The following is a 25,111-nucleotide window of genomic DNA, read 5'->3' on the forward strand; positions in this document are numbered from 1 at the left end:
GTAGAGTCCACAATGGAGTCTTTATCAGATTCGGTGGACTCACGTCGCTCATTATTAGGAAACTTCTCCTCGGCGAAGAATCGTCCGGCAAATTCGTCATTCGCGGTGTTAAATAAGGCCGGTGTTGCAAATTGCCTCGGGATCGCAATAATGTACCGCGCTGCAGGCGCTAAATTTTGTGGGATCACGCGAGAAGGTCCGAGTTATATTCGCGAAGGAAATCACCGAGGTGCATCTATCAGACTTATCTGACGGTGGGGTATCCTCTGCGGTCTGGCGAACGCCCGACAATCTTATTTATGGCCTGCAACGAGAAACACAGACAGCTACGGTCAACGAAGCGATTCGATATTGGAAGCGATATCATTTAATCAATCGCATTGTAGCTGAGATAAAGCATTTTCTAGATTGAAGAAAAGATGATAGGATATCGTGCCTGTGACTGATGACATTTTTATATCAAGTTTTGAGTCGTTTAGAATATATTGCTGTAATCAACAATTAAAATCTTGATATAAAACAGTCTGTCAAAGGTAAAAATTTCGAGATAAGTAAAATAATTATTTACGTTACGAAGATATATAGATAAATATATGTCTATCTGCGAATTTATTTTCCACGTTAAAAATAATCAATAAATTTAAAGTTTTCTATCACATTTATAAAAAAACGATGACGAGATAATTATTCATCAGCAGAAAAAGTTCGGCATTTTATCAAATTCTGCTTTGTTTTACCAAGATTTCGTTTCATCTGGTTTTCGCGAGAAAGCACGTCAATTTACAAGCCGTGCAGCTATACATCACCGGTCTTTTAACGGAATCTTGCTTCAAGATAATACGAGAAACTGGCTACGACGTGGCCTGGAGAACGATTGCAGCCGAACGTAACTTCCGCCGAGCGCTATCTCGGTACTCCACACCTCTACTTTATTAGGTGAATGTATATACATAGCGGGGCGCGCACGGTATGTTTCGAGCTCACGTAAGGGATACGCATACGGTGGCGTGTTAAGTAAACGGATACGTTATATGCTGGACCTTCTCGTATGTGCATCTCGCCATAAGTGAAATAGATCGAGGGTATTGGTGATCTGTGATCAAAGTCCATCTTTGGGCATTGTATCGCGGAAAAACTCGAGTACTTTACCTCGAGTTTTTCCGCTATTTTTGATAACCAAATATGTTTAATTTGTGTAAGATTACATTTTGATAATAGCCCTCTTTCTTTTTTCTTTATAATCAAGGTTCTATTTATCTTCCTTTCTTACATATGTGTATCAGGGTATCTATTCTTTGAAAAAACATGGAAAACCGAGAATATTCAGGGGTTTCTTTTGTATGTGAAAAAATCAGGGAAGTTTATCTCATGGAATGAGATTTTTTTCAGGGAATTTTTTCAAAATTCTTTTTTTTTTTTTTTGATAGTTTTGGTTCTCAACAATCAGCCATGTATGTGAAACTGGCGTCTTATTCTGTAGAAACTCACTAATTGTTGAGTTTTGGTTTTATTTTTGATAATTCTAGAGTTCTTGATAAGATTAGGCAAATAATTTTGACTATTATACAAAAAAATTGTTCAAGACAAGCTTATTGTGAGATGTTTACTGCATCTTGCTTTGTTCTGTGACATGTTTTTTTAGCATTTTTTAACAGATTATGAGCGCTCGAAAATTCTATGATTTTACAAAAAGTTACATGTGTAAAAATTATTAGAATATTAATTAAACAATTAAATTGTTCGAGATATCGGACATATAAATATTGAGACGCTCGTATCTTTGTTCGATTTATTTTGTAACTTGTTTAATAAATATTCTAATAATTTTAAAATATAGAATTCTCTCTCTCTCTCTCTCTCTCTCTCTCTCTCTCTGTATAGAAATTAAAAATAATTGCAAAATAACACATCTCATCAATCGATAGAATTATTGAAATATGATCAGCATTTAATCTGGCGCTATTTAATTTGTTTAATTAATATTTTAATAATTTTTACGCATAGAACTTTTTATATAAGTATTTTGAAACTCCCAAGTGCTTAAAATCTGATAAGAAATAGTTAAATAAAAAATAGTCGGCAGATAAAGTGAGACAACGTAAACTTGACGTCTCAGTTTGTCTCGTATAAATATATACATATATACATATATTTTTTTTTAGTTTATATACTTAATGTCTTAACATAATATTGAATATGAAATATATACTTACTCTTTGTAATTTTTAAAGATAAAGAAATGAAAATTTTATGAAAGTTATTCAATTTTTTAATACATTTATAAATGTAACATTGAAACTTAAAAGGCTCCGTGTTTTTCCTTCGTATGAATAAAAAACATTATTAGAAAATGGATGTGCTACAAAAATTTATTTTACAGAAAATTCTATTAAAAAATTTTGAAAATATTCTTTTTACTTAAAATTTTCGACAAAAATACGTGAAAAATCAGGGAATTTTTTTACAAGATTTGTATAGACATCCTGGTGTATATGTCTTTTTTGAGTGACACGATGGACCTTCGCAAATGATTAAAATTTGCCCGTATTTTTTGACAACTTACATGTATCGAAATTTGAATAAAAATTTTGCTTTTATTTTTATTCTGTATTTACACACTTATTTACATTTTATATTTTTTTCACATTATATTGATTCTAGAGAATTTTGACAGGTTTCATTAATATAAAAATTTTATTATAATATATTGAGTTTCTACTTTATATCTCAAGTAGACAATAAACAGTTTCCTTATTATTAGAGGTTTAATAGAAGCGTTTTTGATAAAATATTATAAATTAAATAAAGTTTTGAAATAGGATGATTTGAGTGCTTAAAATATCAAATTAAATATTAGATCGAATATTGAGGTTGTTGAAAATAGAGAAAAATTTTAACTCGGATACATACAAAGCGAGCAGAGAGAGTGCATTCAGATTTTTAATCTCAATATTGATTCATTTCTCGTATGTTACAAGACAATAGCAATAGAGAATATTTTTTTCTGTATATATAATAGAATATAATTTCAAAATGATTGAAATTGGACTACTGTATAAAGTTAACATGTTTCTTGACATAATTTTCTGGAACAGCTTTACTTTTTTCACACAACATTCATTCTACCCTGATGGCGTTGTTATGGGACTTGTTTCAGGGCGATTTGTACACTTTTTTGTGTGAAAGGTTATATTTTATTGAAATTAAATTAGGGATTTTTATATAAAAGCGCGCGTATGGAGAACGATCGATTGTATATGATACACGTATGTATCGAATTACGAGCGGACTATCGTCGGGCGAGGATCAACGCTCCACCGGGATGCACGATAATTATTTCTGCGTTAGCCATAATTATTGCCGGGATGGCAATTAATTCTTGCCGGAGCGGCAATTAATTTATTGTGGCTTGATTAATTACCGCATGGTAGGCGGGCGAGACAGTTCGTTACTGCAGCTGATTGCCCTTTTGCTACGCAATAAGGTCCAAAGTTGGGAACGCCTCTTTTTCGGAAAAAATTAGGAGACACTGTGAGATTTGTTTGATATATATAAATAATCGGATCTTTTTATCGTTGTTTAATAATGTTGGATAAAATCAAATTATATATTACTATTTAAAATACATATTTTATCTTAAATATCATAAATATTTTTATCAAACAAGTGTATTTATTGTAATGATAATAATCTTTTAATTAATAGAAAAGCATGTGTTATAATAGTAAAATATACTATTATATATTATTATATTTATTATGTTTTAATGCGCGTGCAAAGTGCATATAGTCAGCGTTATCTTTTATCAAAATTGTGTATCTTGACAATATTACAATACTTATCTTTCTTTTTTATCATATACAGCATTGTAGGTCTTGAACTTTATACGATAAGTGTCCTGAACTTATCGTATAACTTATTCATTAATAATCGACTATTAATTTGTTATAAATAATTAACATGGAAGCTGTTTTGGTATAATATTCTTCTCTTGTCGGATGAATACTTATAAGAACCGGTCATTCGGTGATTGGCACGTTTTTCTTTCCTTATCAAGGGATCAAACGATAAATGACGGTCACGTTTCGGCTTGCGGCTGAAATATTGCGTAGAGTTTTCACTTTTCATCGAGAAGCATCCCATTTGCGAGGATCGATCGGCATTTTGGTCGGATCCATCTCGTAAGACGAATGACGCTGTTTGAGAAACACGATTTGTTCCGTTTCATTATGCTCCGAAAAATTTCCAATTTTTCAAGATCAGTCAGGTAGATTTCTGCTTTCGTCACGTTGGTTCTCAGATTTTTTTTTCGCGAATGATCGCACAATAAAATAAGTGAAAAAAACACTTCTTGAAAGAAGAATGTTATATACAAACACACACACAATGAATATGTGATTCAAATTGAAAGAATTATTGGTTAAACAAAATGACATTTATAAATGCAAAATTGATATTTCAGATAAAAAATATGTATAAAATGTTTAAATATATAGATTATTAAATTCTTTAAATTAAGTTTAATTGTAAGATGCAAGCTTGTAGGATCGTTTCTAACTAATTCTATTGTGATTGTTATTAAAAGCAGATGATATTTAAAAAATCTCATTTATATATGTGTAATTTATATAGTACGCACTTATAATGCACTTATGAAATACGAAGATTAGATAAGATAGAACATGTTAGAGAAAATACAAAATCTTCTTCTATTATTTATTGGAAACCTTGATACACTTAATCATAAATATTATGAGTCACGATACAAGACTATATTTACAGATAATTAATCGAGTAGTTGTGTGTCCTGATATACTTGGCTTGACGCTCGAAAGACGGAGGGAAAGACACAGGGATTGGGATCAATGTGGAGCAATGAAAAAATGCTTTAAGATTAAATTGTACGAATGTGCGTGCAGAGGGGAACAACCAGGAGGGGAAGTTAATATTTTACACGGTGACGAAAAAATTGCGCGACGAGGTAAGTGAATTTCTGAATAAATATTAAGATGAGAGAATTCTCTGATGAGCTCTCTAAATTAGCTACGATTCTTTGGCTCGCCTCACTCATATATAAATATATATATATATATATATATATATATATATATATATATATATGTATATATACGGGATAGTTTCGTAAAATATTATTTAATCCTCGCTGGCCGTACACCCGTTATGCGATTCCGTATAATTTTCTTGATTCTTTCTTTTTCTTCGTATTATCGAAGGTTCGCATCTTCGATGTTATATATTTATATCATATATGTATAAAATATAAACCTAGATATATTTTTTCGTTTGTTATATAAAATGATATTTTTAATTAAACCTTATTAACACACATTATTCACGAACATTCAGGAACAATGCGATTCGAGCCGGATAATTTAATTTTTGCTCGTATCATATTAAATATACGATTGATGACGATAACATAAAATTATCTGATTTTTAATAAGAATAAAATGGCCATGTTTTTCATATAACAACGATGTTACTTAATTATATATTAATTTAATATTTAAGCAAATCGCAAAAGTATGTATATCTTTTCACTTTATACAGACTCATGTGAATTCCTTACAATTCTTACATATTTATATTAATATAAGATAGATTTTCTTTATTTCATAATTTTTTTCATAATTCTTCTATTATATGATTCATTGATATTAATTCGACATCTTGTGCTTATATATGCCTATACATTTTTTTGCATTATACTAAATTGCAAGTTCTATTATAAAAATACATTCTTTTATTTATTATTTTAATTATATTGTTGAATGATTGAACTGCTAGTGAGACATACAATTAAATAATTTTCACGTTCCTGAATATGATGAATAATGCCACATAGATAGACATATAAGTAGTGAATCTTATCAACGGCAATTAAGCGTCGTTACTTATGTTACGTTCGTCTTGATCTCAAAATATGCCGCTTGCGAGATCGAGATAAGCGATAAAAAAAAACATCAAACATCGATCGTCAGCACACTGCATTAAATTACAGATCAATAATTGTGCATTGATAGAACAATCGAAGTTTTATTTCATTGATCGCACATTCGGCACCGAGATCGTGGCAATATATATCGACGGTTTCTAAATTCTATTAATCGACGAGCGATAACTCGCTACGGATATTTCACTCGCGATACAAACATCAATTGACGAATGAATATCAATTAATATTCCGATAAGTAAAAGAGAAGCGAGATTAGCAGCGAATATTATTTATATAAAAAGCATTCGCGCACGAAGAATCGATGAGACCTATTATATCCATGGGAGTCTGAATTATCAACGACTATCAATATATGTAAGGCACTTCGCTCTATATCAATCCCACGCTTACCTTAAGAAGTTAATAAGTACAGAGTAGTACACGAAACCCTTTTAAAATTTTTACAAATTTTCTATCCTTTCAATTTGTAAAAAATTAATTTATCGTCAACGCCTCACCTAATTATATTTTTATCAACCAATATCATCAGCTTATCAACAGTTCAGTCATTTATATCAATAATTCTCTATCTTAACGACACATACACGTTTCTATCTTATCGGCAGAACATTCTCTTCTTGGCAACTCGAAGAGATGCGAGAGAGATGCGAGGATATCGCCGTTCGAGATGAAGAAGAGAAGAAATAGCTTCTCCGCACGCTAGCTTTAATTGATTCGGCCCTTATGCGTCATATAACTTATGCTATCCGATAATAATTTTTCTCGCGCATGTCGTCGCATTCGCGAACACATAACCAGTATTGTACCGGCCATGATGCAAAAGAATCCGCAGCCAACTCCCACTATTGTACTGGCCACAGAAGATCTCAAGCATACTCTGTCGGCCAAAGATTCGCTGAGTCCTATAAAAAAATTTAGATTATTTAGAGAGAGAGAGAGAGAGAGAGAGAAAGAGAGCAATTGTAAATTATAATGTATTTTACAAAACACATGAATGTACTAGATAGAAATTTTCATTTTTATTTTATAATCATGAATCTTTAATACCAAAAATGACAGAAAGAAGTTGCACTTTAATTGTAATTTATAAGAAATTCAATGGTTTATTTCTTGTTTCTTTACTGGAACATTATATATAATTTTATATAAGAGATTTGAAACATTTCTATTTGTGAGAACTTGAGATTTAACAATCATAAAATCGGCCTCTATCATTGTACGTGACAGATGAATGAAATATTTTTTACTGAATGAAATTATGATAAATGCATATGATTTGACGTAATTGTTATAACAGTAAAGTCATCTTAAATAAATGCTTTACCACTGCGAAAAGCGCTTGTGGAATTCTGGAACAGTTCCGTGTCCGCTTCGCCTTCCTGAAGGACGCGAAGTGACTGGAAGAGATTTACATTCTCTGACAAACTAGTTGCCGGTGTCGATGGGCCACCGATCATTTCCGGCACTGATCGTTTTACTACGTTCTTCGCGTTTCTCCAGTGACAAGGTTGACTCTGAAATATAAATGAAACGTTCAAGTTGAAAATATCTATGAAACTGGAACACCGTAATACATTGAGGACAAAAGCGTTCTAAATGGTACAAGTAAAAATATCCCTCTAAAAATTAAAATTATCCTGTTAAGATCATTTTTAAAAGTTTAATTTATTAATTTATCCAATTTTATTGGAAAAACTAAAAAAGACAAGCTTGTAGAAGATTAAATACTTTGTTCCGAAAAAAAATATCGATTCTTTATATCGAAAAAAATATTAAATAATATTTTTACATATGCGTGATATTAACAATAAGATAAATATAATAGTCAAAATTCTTTGGGAGTAAATAGTTCTGGTGCGGATAATTAGATTCAATCAACGTGACACTTGAGTAGATTAAAGTGGATAAGTGGATTAAAATCGATTAAGTCCTATAGTATCTAGTTACCGGACATCTTCCGTGGCACATGCGAACATCGCATTCGATATACAGGGCCGGGGATCCCGTGAACCTGAAGGTCTTCATGTAAGCAAAGACTTGCGTCTCGAACAAACCACTTTCCGACCAGGAGCCTCGAAACCGGCTGATCAGTTTGTCATCGACAGGACATCCATATTGATCGATCAATTGAATTCTTTTGTTGCCGCCGTTATGTGCGTAGCAATCATTCACGACGATATCAAAACCATCTGTAAGAAAAAATTAACGTGAATAGGCGCTTTCGTCATTCGTAGCTGAGTGGGATTTGTCTATAAAAAAAAAAACAGTAATACATCATAATTGTGATACGAAATATAGCTACTCACATAAATTGAAGTCAGTGCCGATTTGAAAAGAGATTATATCTTGAAAAGAACGCGATGAGTGTAATTTGCCCGGAGAGAACCGTTCTTGGAGATTTATTATAATTAAGTAAGAAGCTACGTGTATGTATGTGTATATGTGAAGGATTAGCTTGTATGAAATATGTCGTTAATAATGAAACCAATTTGTCAAAGACGTTAGGAAGAGGATACGACGTGACGTTTACCTTCTGACATAGATTCGCATGACATAAGTGATGTAGACGTAAATACAGAAGACTGACTCGTTAAAGTACAGACATCTGTCGTTATGTCGAAGCGCGCACATTTTCGTATCCTTTTCTTTATATGCGTTTCCGCATCTTTCGCAAATTACTAAGCTCAGACTGCAGCCGCGACTGACAAAGTCTCATGCCTCATCTTATACCGTTATCGAACGATACCTAGACGGAATCGGGTCGTATGATTAGGCCGGGCAATAGGTAAGAATAGATGGGTGAGAATAAGAAAGAAAAGAAAATGTGTGGTAGTGCTGTGAGTGATTTGCAAGAGAGAGAGAGAGAGAGAGAGAGAGAGAGACTACCTCGTATTTCAATATATATATATTACAGATTATTTGTCTCGCAAACTTTTCCCTGAATACATCATCAATATTTAAACTTCCATGTTAGCATTTTGTATATAATTATATTTTAAGCACTCAAAAATTATGTGATTTAAAAAAATTATCATATACAATGAGATCTTGATGGACCGGTTATCGTTAATTTTTTTTCACATTTCTCAAACCTATATTATTTTTTCTTTCAGTTGTTGCCTACTTGAAGCATCCTAATAGATGCGCGCTCATCGAGTCTAATAGGCACTTCTGCTAGCGATTTACGCGTCAGGGCAGCAATTACGCGGTGCGTAGAAGCTTACCGTATTTACTACGCATGTAGATAATGAGAGTCAGGGGATCGCCGACGCGAACTGGTCCAGCCACTCTAGTTCCAGTGGTCCCGTAACCGTATCTGATTTCCATATAGCACTCCGGAGGCTGCAGGGTGAAGACTACGGGATTTCCCGTGGCGACCCTGGAACAAGATGAGTGCGTAGAATGCGTATCCGTTATCTCACGAGCAGTACGGCCTACTTTGCGCCGTCGGATAGCACAGATGTTAGACATTATCGTAGATATTACGTAAACGTTAAGCGCTCGCGCGAAACCTTGCGTCAATCTCACGTAATCGGTGAGTTCTAGACGATATCATGTCAGCCTCTCTCTACGCGCGCATTATAGAAATGATGCCTTTAATCGATGCATCGATCTTTCATACGTACGTTTTCACGATAAGTTTGAAGTCTATCTTACAAATATTTTTCTACAATCATCATTATTGATTGATTTATTTTTGCTTACACGAATCTATTATGTAAAAAATATATTTCTCAAATACTTAAAAAATTTGTAGAGTTTCTTAAATCCAATCTCGCGATGAGGTGAGAAAAATTGAATGAAAATTGACACTTACTCGACATCAAGAAAGGGAAATGTCACCGTCTTCCAAAAGTCGTAACCGTACTCGCAAGTCACCTTAAAGTGCTCGTCAAATTCCTCCTCTATCAATGGATTGTACTGCACCGTGACCGTGTTCCACATGAGATTTTTCTGTAAACAAGATTGTGTGTGTGAGCATGCATGTCGTGAACAACGTATATATACGCGAGTCTCATTTCTCACGTAAATACGCTGCTAGATAATAGCGGCGTTCCCGTTCCTCACGAACGCGACATCTAATTTTCTTTCATCATCGAGATGAACTCGCCGCCTCGCGCCTTACTCCCAAAGACCGGGTTATTTCCCCCCCTCCCCACCTCGCCCAGTTGTTAATCATTATTATTCCTTGTCGGCCGGTGCGCGCTAAAGTAACGATCCGTCACTCGCGCTCGTTTGTTTTACATACCGTCGGATTCTTCCTGCTGTCCTGATGATGAGTGTTCTCGCCGAGGGTGCCGCATCGATTCAGCTGAATGTAGAACTCGTAGTAGTCGCGGCCCGTTCCGTTAACGTACATGCAATCGGGATCGTACGAGTAGCCTGCAATTAAAAGCGATTGTTCTCGATCATCCGGAATGCGGCTACCTACGATATACGATGGGCACACATCGGTATCTCAGATGTGTCCCTTATATCAACTCTTGCTTCTCGCGACGTAACGTGACTCTGCGAATCTTGTCGCGCGGAAGTTGATGCATTTTTCTTTCGTGAACAAATGGACGAACTAAGAAAGGAAAGGAGAGACAGCCTAAGCGAAGAAATATGAAGTATAGTCGTTAGCGCCTGCGATAGGAAGTCGGAGATTAGGGTAATCTGACATTTCAGTCATCTTGCTTAGATTCAATCCGATTCAGTGTCTTAAGATTGCATCCACAAAGGTGCTCTACTCATTACGTGTTGAGAAAAATATTGATTAATAACTTATTATTAATCGTTAAGAAAATTGTAAATCAGAATTAATATCTGTAGAAAAAATTCGAGATCTCGGGCAGCATCTCTTTCCTTCAACGAGTGACTCGCGAGACTTTGCGAGATCACTTTGCGGCAATTTTTTCTCGTATATTTATTAGACGTACTATTAGGAGGCATGCTATACTTTTTTTTTCGAAATAACGGAAATATCTCGCCAGAACGGACAGATGGACTTACGACATTGATGGAAAAATTCTTGCGCGGCCGATAGCTTTACGATAATTTCCACCATTATCTCGTTAGCGCAGACGTTTATTCGTCTCAGTGTCTGCCGAGATAATTGCGGATGCCAGCGATGCAGTCAGTTATGCAGCCACATATTTTAAGAGCAATATTATATCAAATCTCTCTTGACTATGATGAAGAATCCGGTGCGAAGTACTCAGAACTGCCGCTTTTTTTTTTGACACTGCTATTTACGTAATTTACCTCATGATATTTCTTATGCGCGTTATTATTCTCGCGTCAGATATAATTAATATTTAACTTTCAATTATGTCATTAATTACGTGCATATGTGTATGATGATCGTCACCGTGAAAATGTAACCGTAATTATGTTAGAAAAAAATTCCTAACACAGATAAATGGAGTTACAATTAAAAGTTATTGTTATTCATTAATATAAATTATTGTACAATTAATTTTACCTGCTGAATATAAGAGGCCAGCGAAAGATCCGTTGAATCCAATTCTAATTTTCATATAGTCATCTTGACATTCCGCCTCGATATCTGTAAAGATATGATGTAATTGTGAATTTATTTAAGTTTATTAATCTCTGCAGCCACACCTCTGTATTGTTCTGTACTATTGTTTTATTGTACGCACAGTAATACTATGACAGTTATAAACTGACTGAGATAAGTACAATATATCTCAGTGCAGCGTTCTGCTCGCCAGTATTTCGACAAACTATTTGAAAAGGTATCCAAAGAAGAATTATATCAGCTTACATTGTTGATCCATCAGCGCGATGAACTCTCTGTTTACATCTTCTTGTATTTACGAAAGAGAAAAGGTCTAGGTGGAATCTGTGAATGTCGAAAGAGAAGTGGAGAAAACTGCGTACCTACTATTCGAAATAGAGGAAAAAATCGACGCCTCATCACTGAATCTCCATTCAGTAAAAATCAACTTTCAAATAATAACGTAACAACTATCGTAAGAAAAGAACACCATACATACAATCTTATATGCATTATATAATTAAAAAGTTTGTTAAATAACGAGATAATCATACATCGGTTTGTGTAATAAAAAATTGATTATATTTAAAGAAATATTAGCGGCGATCCTCTTTCAGTTTTTTGGGACGAGAAGAGTTTTCAGAAGAGCGTAATAGCGTTACCGTATTCAATCAGGCCCGATTATCTCCATTTGGAGACGATTCGGATGCGTCGAGCAAATATCGGCGTCGGGTGGGCAAATAAGTCGCGGCCGGAAGATCCTGTCGTCATTCGCATGTCGAAACCGGGCGCGGAAAATCGTAGATTCGCGGATAGAGGAGCGAGTGGAAAACCGGTCGTCGATGACGAGTGAAAGTAAGTTGGGGATCCGGTATAGCCGCTCTTCGTGGTGAGACGCCGTTTCCACTGCAACAACGTAACCCGCCGCCGCGGCTGCAAAGCGGAATGGAGATTGATGGAGGATAGTGATAGTTACAGTCGAGGTGTCTACAGCCGATGATACAACCTTTTCATTCCGTGACCCACGCTCGTCTTACGCACATCGTCGTAGGACGCACGGCGTGACACACTTGATTATATTTTATATTAATTGACTGGTCTGTGTCCGAAACGCATTCATCGAAATAAAATCGTACAAATTAATTCATCAGATTAAATCTTCTTTAAAATCGAACGATCGATAAAAATGACGTAAAGTTTTTATAGTGATTAAAAATGTTATGTAAATTTCTAAAAATCTATTTAACAATAATTGAAAATTAGCGAGTTTGTTCCGATTCAGTTAGATAAATAAAAAAGTATAATTCAAAGATCAGCGCGCGCGCGCGCAATTGATCGAGAAGGGGGAAAAAATAATAAAACGGAGATAGAGATGCGAGAGATAGTTACACCGGAGGCACATGCCGATGATACAACCGTTCCGTTTCACCTTCTTCCTACGCTTCGCGTACGTGCACGAGTGTACCGAGCGCATTTTCGAGCGGCGCACGTACGTATACGCACGCTTATTAGAATTGCGGATACGTGCTTTGTGTTCATCGTCCGGCAAAACGTCAGTGGGCAGACAATGGGAAGAGTTGAGCAACGCCGATATTTGCTCGAACGTGCCGAGAGCGGCCACGGAGAGACGCGGAGGATATTGTTGGGTTCCTTTTAAGGTACCCATGCTACTTTTAGACCGTAAAAGTCGGCAGCTTTTTTAAAACTACTATCAAATCATGTTTTTCATACTTTTCAGCACGTGTCTTCTCTCAGACTTGAACTACGAAATTTGTAAATTTTGATGTTCAATTTTTTCAACAAATATAATCTTAAATTTTATTTTTTATCTCCAAATGTTATAATTATCGTTAATTTAACTAATAAAAAGGAAGAACGCGAATTGTGTAGAAGAAGCAGGAGAAAAAAAATAATAGTAAAATGGACTTTGAAGGCGTAGGAGAATCGAATGTTACAGAGGAGGATACATTTAATCTAAATGGGCCCTCTTTCGCGTAATTGATGATCCCGCGGGTGGCCTCAAGTTCCCGCAGAGAGTAAGCGGCTTGACTTTACGACTTCATTGAACCAACGAGCTTTATACGTCGGGAGTAACATTCATCATTGCCAATGGCAAGCTCATCCAAATGTTTTAGAAAATTTGCCGTAGCAACGTGATCGTCGATCGTTCCGTCGCCGTCGTCTCGAAAGGTCCAAGTCCATCGATCTTTTCGAAAATGATACTCGGATGATCGTACAGTCGATTTTTCTTATGAAACATACGTGTCGAATGATTTATCAGAGTGAAGTAGAGCGAAGTAGATTTATGTCGATCGCTTATAACTCAATCCTTTCTCGCTGCCCATGAAAGAACTGCTGCCTTATAATGAAAGAAAAAGTGAGAATCTGCAACATCTTATATAAGTTTACATAATGGGATTTACGTAATAGAATTTTGGAATCATAATTTTACGGTATTGATTTTAATTATATACATCGAGTTCAACGAATATAATAGATGATCTTATCGTATCTTCATCCCGTGGATAATACGTATCGGTGAAGCAAATTGGCGTATAATGATTCAGTTAAGAAACACGAAACGATTAATTGTAGACAGCAAAAATGTAATGAGTGGATGCTTCGTTCTGGTTGAATAAGCGTGGGGGGAATGATGCGTCGTTAAAGTATTTTTCTCACATTGCGATTTCCAATATGATCGTATAATTTTCCACAAAATGCAATTAAAAGGATTTGCAACGAGGGAGGCTTTGATAGCGATACCATTCTCTCTGTCTAGTAAATATAATTTATTTGCATTATTACGGAAGACACGCTATAATTTTCTTTGGGAATATCAGGTAATGAGACCTGCTTGATTACTCATCGAAGCACGAATTATAAGTATTCATAATCGTAATAAACTTTTAAAGTTCTAGAAAATATCGCATCGCGGCGGATGAGCGTAATAAATGCGCACTGCTATACATAGGAAATTAATTTTATTTTCACAGGACATTGTTTATTCTTTGGTAACAGGATACTCCGTCGGCGCGATTAACGTCTTGTTCCACTGGCATTAATTATCACTTCGCGCGCACGCTATATGAGATTAAAAACTAAAGCATGCACTGATTAGAACTTTAACAAGACATCATTGATTATGCCTCCGCTATCATCCAAGCTAATCAGTTGGATATGATTTTTATCGCAAGATCGAAAAAAAAAAAAAAAAATTAAACTATCACGAAAGTCGTAATCTTGTAAATTTGTTATTTCCACAAACGCGACTTAATAACGTTTTTAGCACAATAAGATTAGATAAACAAGATGGTCCATTATAAAGAAAATCGCAAGCTAATTACAAGTATAGAGAAAATCTTGGTCGAGATAACGTCAAATCATTCAAAGATTTTTCACAGACTCGATGATATAACTTTACAGCATCTTCTCATCGGTACGGAAAAAAAAGTCACGTAACGACTGCTCATAAACATCATTTTCATCGCGACGTGGTGGCGTCGCAATCTTCTCGCGGGGAAAAAAAAAACGATGCCAGAAACGAGCTGTCGTCGATTAGGTACCGGCGCTATAACGTACGCGTCCGAGTTCTATCTGCTCGAGTTTCCACGAGGCAATCGCGATCCGCAAGATGCTCGGATAATGATGATCGCGCGGGATGATGATGACGTTGCTCAGGTCCGACCGCGACCGGACGGGACGGGACGGGACGGCGAGATGATCGGAGATGGGCATCGGAGGTGATGCACCCGCCCGCGTACTCTCGATGTCAGGAGCGTCGTACGACTTTCCGACACCGTTTTAATTGCCTCCTTTCTAACGGTAGCCATCGCATTCTGAATTCTCGGGCGCGCGAGCTGCCTGGGACCGTAGAGATGGGACGTACTAGATGGTGGAACAGCGCGTTGCGCTGCGATTCTTCCAAGTCGATCGACCGAGAAAGACCGGGTCGGAGGAGAGAAGCCACGCTCGCTTTGTCTTGCATCGCGCTGGCTGTGCGAGTTTCGGGCTTCTTGCGAGCCTGGGTTTGCAGCGGACGGAAAAATAACGGATCGACATGCTAAAGCGACGACCACCGTCGCCGTTGCGGCCTTTCTCATCCGAGGCACACTGACCCACCGGCACCGGATATATACCGTGGATATGTTTTGCGCTTTTGCATTCGGACGAGAGGAATATAGCGGACCTCTTCCCGCCTCCCCCTCCCCCTGCCCCCTGTCTCCTGTCCCCTGTCCCCTGCCACCCTGCGGACACGCTGTGCCGGTCCAATCGTTGGAACATTCTATTGCTCTAAATACGTTTCCCAAGAATTTCCTTCTACTTTGATGCGCGAGAATGTAATAATGTAATCACGAATGAAATTGAATCGACAATCCACTATCGGCCAGAGATCGAGATTTCTGTTATTGATTCTAGATCGACGTAATCAATACCTTTTCATACCGTATTTCCGCTGAATTAGCGGTCTGATGCAAGCCGCCATTAAAGCTATACTACTTACAAAGCAGGAAATTTCTATTAGCTCGGAAGATTGAATACAGGTTGAAGAGTAATTTCCTTAATATCTCCACCCCTAATTTCATATTTAGTTTACTTTACTGAAAAGCTGTGCAAACAGACCGTTGAGAGTATTAATTACGTCTGTAGTATTTATCCAAGATTGTTTATCTTAATATTATCACATCAAGTCCGCCTATGAAAGTAAATCGAATTCAATGGGATAAGAAGAGAGATGTTTTTATATATACTCACGTTGCACTCGCGTCGTATTGGGTCTGTATCTTCGATGTTCGCGGTCCCAGGTCTCTGGGTGTCTCCTCCAATCCTCGTCACCGACTACGCCTGTACCTCCCCCGGTAGGAAGCCCTTGCAAACCTTGAAGAGTTTGAAGGGCTTGAAGATTCGGATTCACGGGTCGGCTCTTTAACGATGGAACTGGCACATAACTGGCACCATCGCCAACATAGACGACCTTTCGGATAAATAGAGAAGCAGTATTTTAATATTTAAATAATATTAATACGCTACAAAAATGCAAATTAGATAGCTTGCTGGCTATATGTTAAATACATGTAATGTGTGTGTTTTTTTTTAGTTTTATGTATGTGTGTGAATTAACTTTTAGAGTAATACAAGAACAAGAATACATTCACTGTGTCCATGAAACGTATGGATAGAGAATGGATAGAGAACGGATTAATATATTTTATACCGAACAATTTGTTAAAATTTAAAGGAAAAATTTCAAATTTATTGATACTAATAATAACAAGCAATAATGGCTACACATAATGTCAAATGGTAAAATTATGATTAAAATAAAAATAAGATTAATTCAAAAGTACTGGGAGACCGCTAAATGTGATACTTAATCATTATAATTTATCAATTATCAATTCATTCTCGATTAATTTCTGTAGTAAACCAAAGAATATTGCAATAATGTTTATACATATATCGAAAGATGTATTTTATGTAATATACTTATTTAAAATAGGAAGAAATCAAAATGAAAATAGAAATTGTGATTTATTGTAACATTATGGTAATTACATTTTAAATGTCATTAGGCTCAAATATATTCTGGATTTTGAATTTTCTTTAGTACAGTTTAACTATCATTTTTGCTATTTTTTTCGAAAAGACTTAATAATAATATATAAATCATCAGAGTAGATAACATGATAAGCATAATATATCGATCGTTTAATAAAATATATTAGGTTAGTGAGCAATTTTTTTCGTTTTTTGATATTCATTTTAATGTCAAAAAAAATTTCCATCAATCTACTATATTTCGGGGAATTTATATGTATTTGAAACATTGTATCGAAATAATTGTATCGCATTTAATATAAAATTTCAATTAATTATTTAGTATAATAGTTAATTCGACATTTAAAGAAATTCTTGCAGAATATTCCACGTATGTATATCTAATTTGTAATATACATATAATGTGTATGAATATATATATCTATATAATTTTGTAGTGTGTGTGTGTGTGTGTGTGTGTGTGTGTGTGTATATATATATATATATATATATATATATATATATATATATATATATATATATAAAATGTATAAAACTTTTATATCTTAATATCTCATTTTTTAAAAATGAGTTGAGATATATTATGAAATCGTCAATATTTTTCATAGAATTTATATACTCGAAATGCTTGCGATACAAAATTTTTTGATAATATTGTGTAAATATATTTTTAACGATAGTTAATAATTTAGTTATAATATTTTAACAGGCGTATAATATATTTATTACAGATGTCACGGCCAATGGCGTGAAATTGTTGGCGCAATTTTCAAAGTACGGAGCCAGTCGTAACTTTGTGCTGATCTTTTGTCGCAAGAATAATAAAATGTGTTGCGATTATACATATAACATCGGGAGCGTCGTACAAAATGTCGCGCGAGCCTTGTATTTTGCTAATTAATGTGCACGTGATAATTAACTATTTTCGCACGCGATAGTTAATCGTTTTCGCGAGTGAATATAATATATGTGTGTCGCATAAAGAGGCAAAAGACGAAGAAAAGAGGAGAGAAGGTTTCGGGCAACGACGGAGGTGAGAAAATTATAACCTACTTAATTTACTCCTTGTAAAATTAATTAATCGTTTATCTTCACGTGATTCACTTAACATTACTGAATAATAATATATTATTTAAAACAAAATCTTGTAAAAATTTTATTTTAAAATTGTTAAAATATTTTTATAATCAATTTTTGCAGTCATTTTTTAATTGAACATTTTTCTTTATACAGATGAATTTAAAATTCAATTGCGCGCAATAATTATTTTTTATAATATTAATTCATTTAAAGACATACTTTTTTTTATTTTATCAATGTAATTACATTTTTGTTTTACACACCAAGCGCATACTACAACTCCGTTGTTGCGCATTGTATCGGTGATTAGTTAATTATTTATTTATTTTATTCTCAAGAGAAGAGAGACAGAGAAGGAGAGAGAGAAAAAGAAATTGTAAAAATAAAATTAAATATGTATTATATGTTTACGTATAAAGAATATTAAAAAAAAAAGAAAAAACAAGAAAAGGATTAAAATTAGATTAATTTGCATTAAACTTTACACATGGTTATTAATATAAACTTCTCGTTTATACGAAAGAACAGTTTAGCAAACTTGCATATAATTGGATCAGATTTGATCGTTCGCGCTAATAATCGACACCCGTGCTAAATTCCTGACGCTACTAACGATATTCATTCGGGAGTTGGGAAAATGAACACGAGGAATCCGCTAACGAGTCGCAGGTAGTGATTTGCTGGTTCAAAGCCGTTAGTCCGCACATTGCGGATTGCCGCAAAATATTGCCGCGTACATGCCCGATTCAGCTATGCAAAATCATCCCGACGAGCGGGAGCTCTGACCTCTTCTACGTTAACGATCCGATTTAACCCTCAACCCGTACGGACGGCTACCGCTCGAACGGTGAGAAAGGGCGAGAAACAGCATCGGGGGTCGAGACCGCGACGAAGAAGAGAAATACGCGGAAGAGGGAGAAGGTCGGCGGTGGAGAATCCGCGGAGGCGGAAAGGTACGTCGAGAAGCCGATGGACGAGGAAGTCCGTCGACGGCACGAATAACGCGTGACTAACGCTTTACGAGCTCGTTTCTCGGCAAGCGTGGGTACCTCGAGGTCGTTCATTCGCATACGAGTGCCGAGTGCAAGAAGAGGAGCAAGAAGAGCGAACAGAACAACGAAAGCGACGGAAAAGGGAAGGGAGGGAAGGGAAGGGAAGAATGGGATAAGGGGAGGATTACGCTTCGAGCCGCTTGTCAGCGAGGACGTCGCGAGCCTGGCGGGCAGGCAGCTTACTCGAACGAATTGGCCGTGAAGGGAAGACGCGGACGAGCACGTGGTTAGTGATAGAAACGCGAAATGCGTATAAAAAGTCGCCAACAGCCTCCATATGCCGTGACGAAGAAACCTTCGTTTCGTTCCGGCCGCCTCCTCGTTTCCCTTCCATATTTTTCCTCTCCTCTCCCTGTTCTCTTTTCTCTTTCCGTGAACCTGACATCTGACGCGATAGATTGCCGCGCGTGGATAGACGGGGAAATTATTCTCTTTCTATATACTATTTTTGTGAAATTTTTTTAAAAGTCGACATTCTGAAATAAACCCCATCATGCAATCGCGAACATTGACATTTACGGAATAGAAAAAAGTATCAGAATACTGCTTATTAATAATTGGGCTACCGTTTTTTTAAGAAACTCTGGTGTCCGCACTATTGAACGTTCCGCGAGAAATGACCGGCGATCTTTGAGTCTTCCGTAGTCAATCTCATTGGAATGCATTACGAAGGAGAGACCTAATGCGAACGATAAGTGCTGATTACCTTCGACTCTTGCCACGCTTAACCATGGTAGTTTCGGTACTTAACTATACTAGGCGGTAGGAAATGCAATAAACGCGAAATGCTCCTTTGCATTGAGTGCGCAGTCGAATCGTTCCCATCGAAGTTCTTGGCACGACGTCTTCCATTTTGCGGATTCCTCTTTCAAGAATTTATCGGTTTCATTTCAATAAATCTATTTCCGATAAATTTGTCGAAAATTATCACGAGTTTCTATAGAAGCAATTCAAGGAAATACTAGTAAGCATTGGCATCCGGCGGTAAATACGATTTGACGGTAGAATCCTATGCGTTTTGTAATACGTTGCGTAATAAGAACAATTCCTTTAATAATCATCAACATCCGCGGTATTAGCTCGTTTCTTCGTCCGGAAGAAATATATACTAAGTAATCGTTTAGGCTTTCACGTTTTCTTGCGCTCTGAAAGATGATGCCGACAGATGGGGTTTCTTTTAGAGTGAATGTTCATTTCTTCCAAGGACTTCGTTTGATCAAGTCACACCGAGATATGCACATTCACGCTATGATTAACGGTCGCGCGGTTAGAGTGTCGAAAGTCATTAGTCGAAGTAAGATCGCTCGAATGGCTCAGATAACTCGAACGGCTTATCTCATTTCTAGAATACGAGATTGTGATTGTGCAAAATTGATTAAATTCTTTCTCAACGTATACGTTAATATAATGTGGATTCGAATTTTTGTGCGAGAGATGAAGTGGAAAAAAAAATTTGATAAATTACATAAAATTAACATGCTAAACAGACACTAATTTTAATTTGACCGTGTCAGGTGTTATATTACAGATATAAATTGTGAAACTTTTATTTTTAATCTTTGTTATTTTTTTTTTAAATATAAAATAAAATATAAAATAAAAAAATTTGCAGCGATTTTAATATCCGGTACATTTGCAAAATCATTACTCGCGACTACCGGCTAAGGATTTTCCAGAAGTAATGAAAGTAATGAAACTTGTATCTTTCAACTTGGACGAAAGTCGATTTAGAATAGATAAATGTACGTCCTACACAGCACGCAAACCTCTCGATCGATCTTTGGGCTTTTAATCGGAATGAACGGCAGCACAGATGAAACTGATCTTGTCTCCGGTTTTGCAATGGAATGCTCGTAAGCCGAATAAACCGCTCCTGGAGTTCTCGCGCGGATAATGGGGCCTTTCCCCGCGGAGTCGCGGAGAGAATCACGCGGCGCAAGAAGCGATCCATCCGCTTGCAATTTGCGATATAACGAAGGTCGCGCACGGACGTGGCCGCGATACCCTTTCTCTCTATTCTATTGGAAACTGGTTCACATTTTTTCGTAATCGCAATCGATTCTGCTCGTGAAACTAGTTTAAAGGCAATCCGGAGATCATCGATAAACGACGATTAATCAAGGAGGAATGGCTTTTATATCCTCCACTACCCTCCCCCTCCCCTTCTTCCGCCCTTCGTACTAATGTACAACCTTCTGCCCTTCGTTTAGAAAGGGCTATTTTGTTGCGAGGGAAGATTACGAAAGGATATAGTGAGCGCGCCCAATAATTATTGATTTTCGTTGCAAATAGATTTTTCACTTCACTTTTCGCTGATGTACGAGGACAAATGTTGAGCGAAGAAAGCAACATGATTACGTCCCGTAGATGTCGAGTAATATTTTCTAGTTGATCTAGTTGATCGAGGCGTCGTCTTTACTGCGGTTAACTGTCGGCGTTCTCTTTCTCTTTGATTTGTTCTTTATCCTCTTGAATATCGTAGCGGATGCAGAACACCTGGATCTACGATCTATCTCCGCTGTACGGCCTTGCGCGCGAGCATTCGCTAACGAGGAATCACGCGAAACTAAACAGATGTGCGAGTATCATTCAACATTTCACGCTTCCCTTTTTTCCACTCCCCTAGTTCCCTCTTTGCCTTTTTTGATCTTCTTTCGAGGAAACCGTTCGCCAATTAACTATAACTGGACAGATCGTACGGCATGTGTACGTCTTTCCTGTCTTACTCTTCTCTCACTTTTCTATTTGTTTTCGTAATTATGATATTTATTGGCAGAAATCTGTTGGGGCTGCAAAAGATCCCCGAGTACTTTTACTAACACGTTTTTCTAGTTTTCACTTTTAATAACTTAATAATAATAATTAATACTAAATAAAAGGGTGATGTTGATATGTATTTTTATCTTGATATCACGATAAATAATTTTAAAAAATTATGTAAAGAGAGAGAGAGAGAGAGAGTAAAATTCTACGTTATATCTAATACTGATTGCAATATATAATTTTCTATTATTAGGACAAACAAATTTTTTTCAATTTCTTATTATGTATGCATCTTATTGTCACTAATCAAATCAGTATAGAACGAGAGGGAGAAATAAGGATAACGGAAGAAAGAAATAACTGATCGAAGAGAAACTTCTTGCGCAACATCTACAATGAATTTCAATAAATAAATGCGCAAGGCGAAACAAATTGGCGATGCGTGACTTACAGTATCGTGGTCGCTGGCCTCGTGAGTTAACGCTTCTCTGGTTTCGTTATGAGGGGGATCATCCTCATCGGGTCCCGATCCGCTACTCGCCCAATAATCCTCGGTCGCTTCGTCGATGACAGAATCTTCGGAGTTCCCATCCACCTCCGTGTTTTCGTGATTAGTCGCCTTTTAGACAAAATCGTCCTTCATAAACTTCCGCCCCTTTATTATGCGTCCTTTTATTATCCGTATATGCAAATGTGCAGCAAGATACTTACCTGACATCTCGGCGTGACCACCGTTAGCATCCAAATGGCGATATATCTGTAACAATATATAATCTGAATTGTAAAATTATGTAGAGAAAATTGGTGTAAAAATATGGAAAGTTCATTGCGAAATAAAGAATGTTTAAACTCATATTGCAAAATATAAAAAAAAAATATCTTTTAAAAATTCTGTTTTGCATTTTAAATTTAAAAATTATTTTAATTAAGATAATATTCGAGAAATGTAATTTAAAAGTTATGTAAGCTTGAAAGCTTATACTTGGTATAGCGATCAAGGACGATCATGAAGGCCGTTACATAGAGGAAAGCGCTTCGTTACGATAGTAACGGAGGTCTTCGCGAAACGAACGGGCGAGACGAGCCAAGGAAGGAACGTGACTAGAAACGTGATTAAGAAGAAAAGAAAAGGACGAGGCTCTCTCGTATCTCGCGATATATCGCACGCGGTATGGGAACCCCGAAGTGACACAGATCGCAACGCATTACGCATAATGTCGGTGTAATAAGAGTACACATAATGTCGGTGTAATAAGAGTATCGCGGACCAGCTACAGCCGCGGTCTTCTTGTTTCCGCGTCTTCTCTTCCTCCTTCGCGGCTTGTGCCACGATCTAGGATGTGACTCATCTCTCGTTGCTGCTGCTGCTGCTGCTGCTGCTGCTGCTGCTTTCAATGCGCCCTCATCTTTCTACCATTTCAACATGAATCTCGAATGAGTTTTTTGCCTCCGCACTTGCTTACCGTTTATAGACCTTTTCGGTTTATTCACACGCGCTCGGTGACCCCCATGCCGGAACAACTGTCAGTATTAATCCTCGTTTATTCCTTTGCTGGATCATCTAATTGCTTGCCTTCGCGGAAGTTTACATTGTTTTCTACTTTCGATTGTTTCTAGATTACTTCAATTATGACTTAATATACTAGCAATTATTCTTTGCATTAAATTTTATATTGTTCAATTATGTGTATTATAATATGTGAAGAAGCACGAATTTAAATCAATATGACCTAATTATCGTCGTGATTTGATCGTAAAATATGTTCCTGTCACAGATTAAAGAATTAAGATTTTGCGAAACATATGTTTCGTGCATACTAAGCAGCAAGAATTTGCACGCAACACATGTCAAGTCATTAAATCCTTCGCGTCTAGACTTCTTTATAATAGTAGACTATATTGTTCTACTACTTTTAAAACAATAGAAATTATCTACTTTTATCATCACGATCATGTTGCAACAATGATAATTGCTACGAGCAGTCGGCCGTCGTTATCAGGACAACTTAATCGTCCTCTCTTTCGCGATTTTCCCGGGGTCGCGGGAATCAGCTGACCGTAGTTTTCCGAGACGTTATCGCGCGGAAATTTTAAATGCGTGTTACTTACGTTACAAGGCGGTCGAGCGAACAAACGTCGTTTCATCTCGGCGGTTAAGCAGTCGTTTCAAAAAGCGAGATGCTTCTAGCATACTACATGGTGGAGTCGTCTAGGTCGAAATTGCCTACATCAGAGCCGCGCCATGCATTTTGAGAGATTAAATAACATAGTGAATCACGATACTGTGGCAAAATTTGCATCATCTAATCAAGAAAATAATAAGATTAGATGCGGTACATTGTGATTAAATTCTAATTTTATTTTTAACTACGTTTCGAATTAATAAATGTTGCTCAATGAGCTGTAAATGTAATCTAATTTAAAATTTATTATAAAATATTTTTTCTTGCGTACACTGACGTAATATTTACAAAATTTATTGAGCAGTAATTGTAATGTAATCTCGTTATTTTTGCATTACGGTAAAAGACTGAATTAAAGAAGAAATGAAAAGAGATACACGTTTACATCGCTCGAGCGATTAAACGGTAATTATCACCACGTAACGGTTTGTATCGCCAATTCGTCTTCATCTACAATATGTTAGACGATGACAAGGATGATACGTTGATAGTCGTCCTAGAGAATGTTGCACACGTAAGATGATTATAAATACCACGCGCACACAGGAATAAAAGAGAAATTTATCTTATCCTACAGGCAACGGAATTCGAGTCATCGCGATTATATCGGTTGTCAACGAGATGAGTGGATAATCATAATTACAATAATTAATTTATCGCTCTTTGCTAAGAGGAGGGAGAGAGAGGGAGATCAATTAGCGTCAGGTAACGATCGCAACGACTTATTGCTTTTTCGTCTTCGCGTCATTACGGCATCTCTCGCAATCGCGAAAATTACCCGATTCCGCTCGCTGTTTCTCACACTTTACGAGAGTGTCGTCATTTAATATAGGGTCGTTACTTGATTTATGAAACATTTTTACACCACGTGTAAGCAGCTGCACATAAATGTTGAGATGTGCTCGTGTAGCACTTTTCGATTTAATTATCTACGTAATTAAAGACGTAGGAATTTAAAGACATATAATTATTTGTATTATTACATAGATAGAATTAA

General features: G+C 36.3%; 1 protein-coding gene and 1 long non-coding RNA gene across 2 annotated transcripts in view; one reads left to right on the forward strand and one right to left on the reverse strand.

Annotated features, from left to right (window-relative positions):
* LOC140668215 (uncharacterized) overlaps positions 1–25,111 on the forward strand; it is a 240,807-nt gene that overhangs the window by 131,954 nt on the left and 83,742 nt on the right. The gene's annotated exons all lie outside the window — the stretch shown is intronic.
* The window catches only part of LOC140668189 (uncharacterized), a 69,799-nt gene continuing 49,413 nt past the window's right edge, over positions 4,726–25,111 (reverse strand). The window contains exons 2-11 of the mRNA XM_072896959.1: positions 22,643–22,688; positions 22,383–22,550; positions 16,233–16,452; positions 11,442–11,525; positions 10,227–10,360; positions 9,795–9,931; positions 9,202–9,356; positions 7,925–8,166; positions 7,302–7,491; positions 4,726–6,879 (exon numbers count right to left, since the gene is read on the reverse strand). Coding sequence (XP_072753060.1) covers positions 6,683–6,879; positions 7,302–7,491; positions 7,925–8,166; positions 9,202–9,356; positions 9,795–9,931; positions 10,227–10,360; positions 11,442–11,525; positions 16,233–16,452; positions 22,383–22,550; positions 22,643–22,688 — 1,573 coding nt within the window. The 3' untranslated portion in view covers positions 4,726–6,682. The remainder of the gene's footprint in view (positions 6,880–7,301; positions 7,492–7,924; positions 8,167–9,201; positions 9,357–9,794; positions 9,932–10,226; positions 10,361–11,441; positions 11,526–16,232; positions 16,453–22,382; positions 22,551–22,642; positions 22,689–25,111) is intronic.

This window comes from Anoplolepis gracilipes, chromosome 7, assembly GCF_047496725.1.
Source record: "Anoplolepis gracilipes chromosome 7, ASM4749672v1, whole genome shotgun sequence".
NCBI lineage: Eukaryota > Metazoa > Arthropoda > Insecta > Hymenoptera > Formicidae > Anoplolepis > Anoplolepis gracilipes.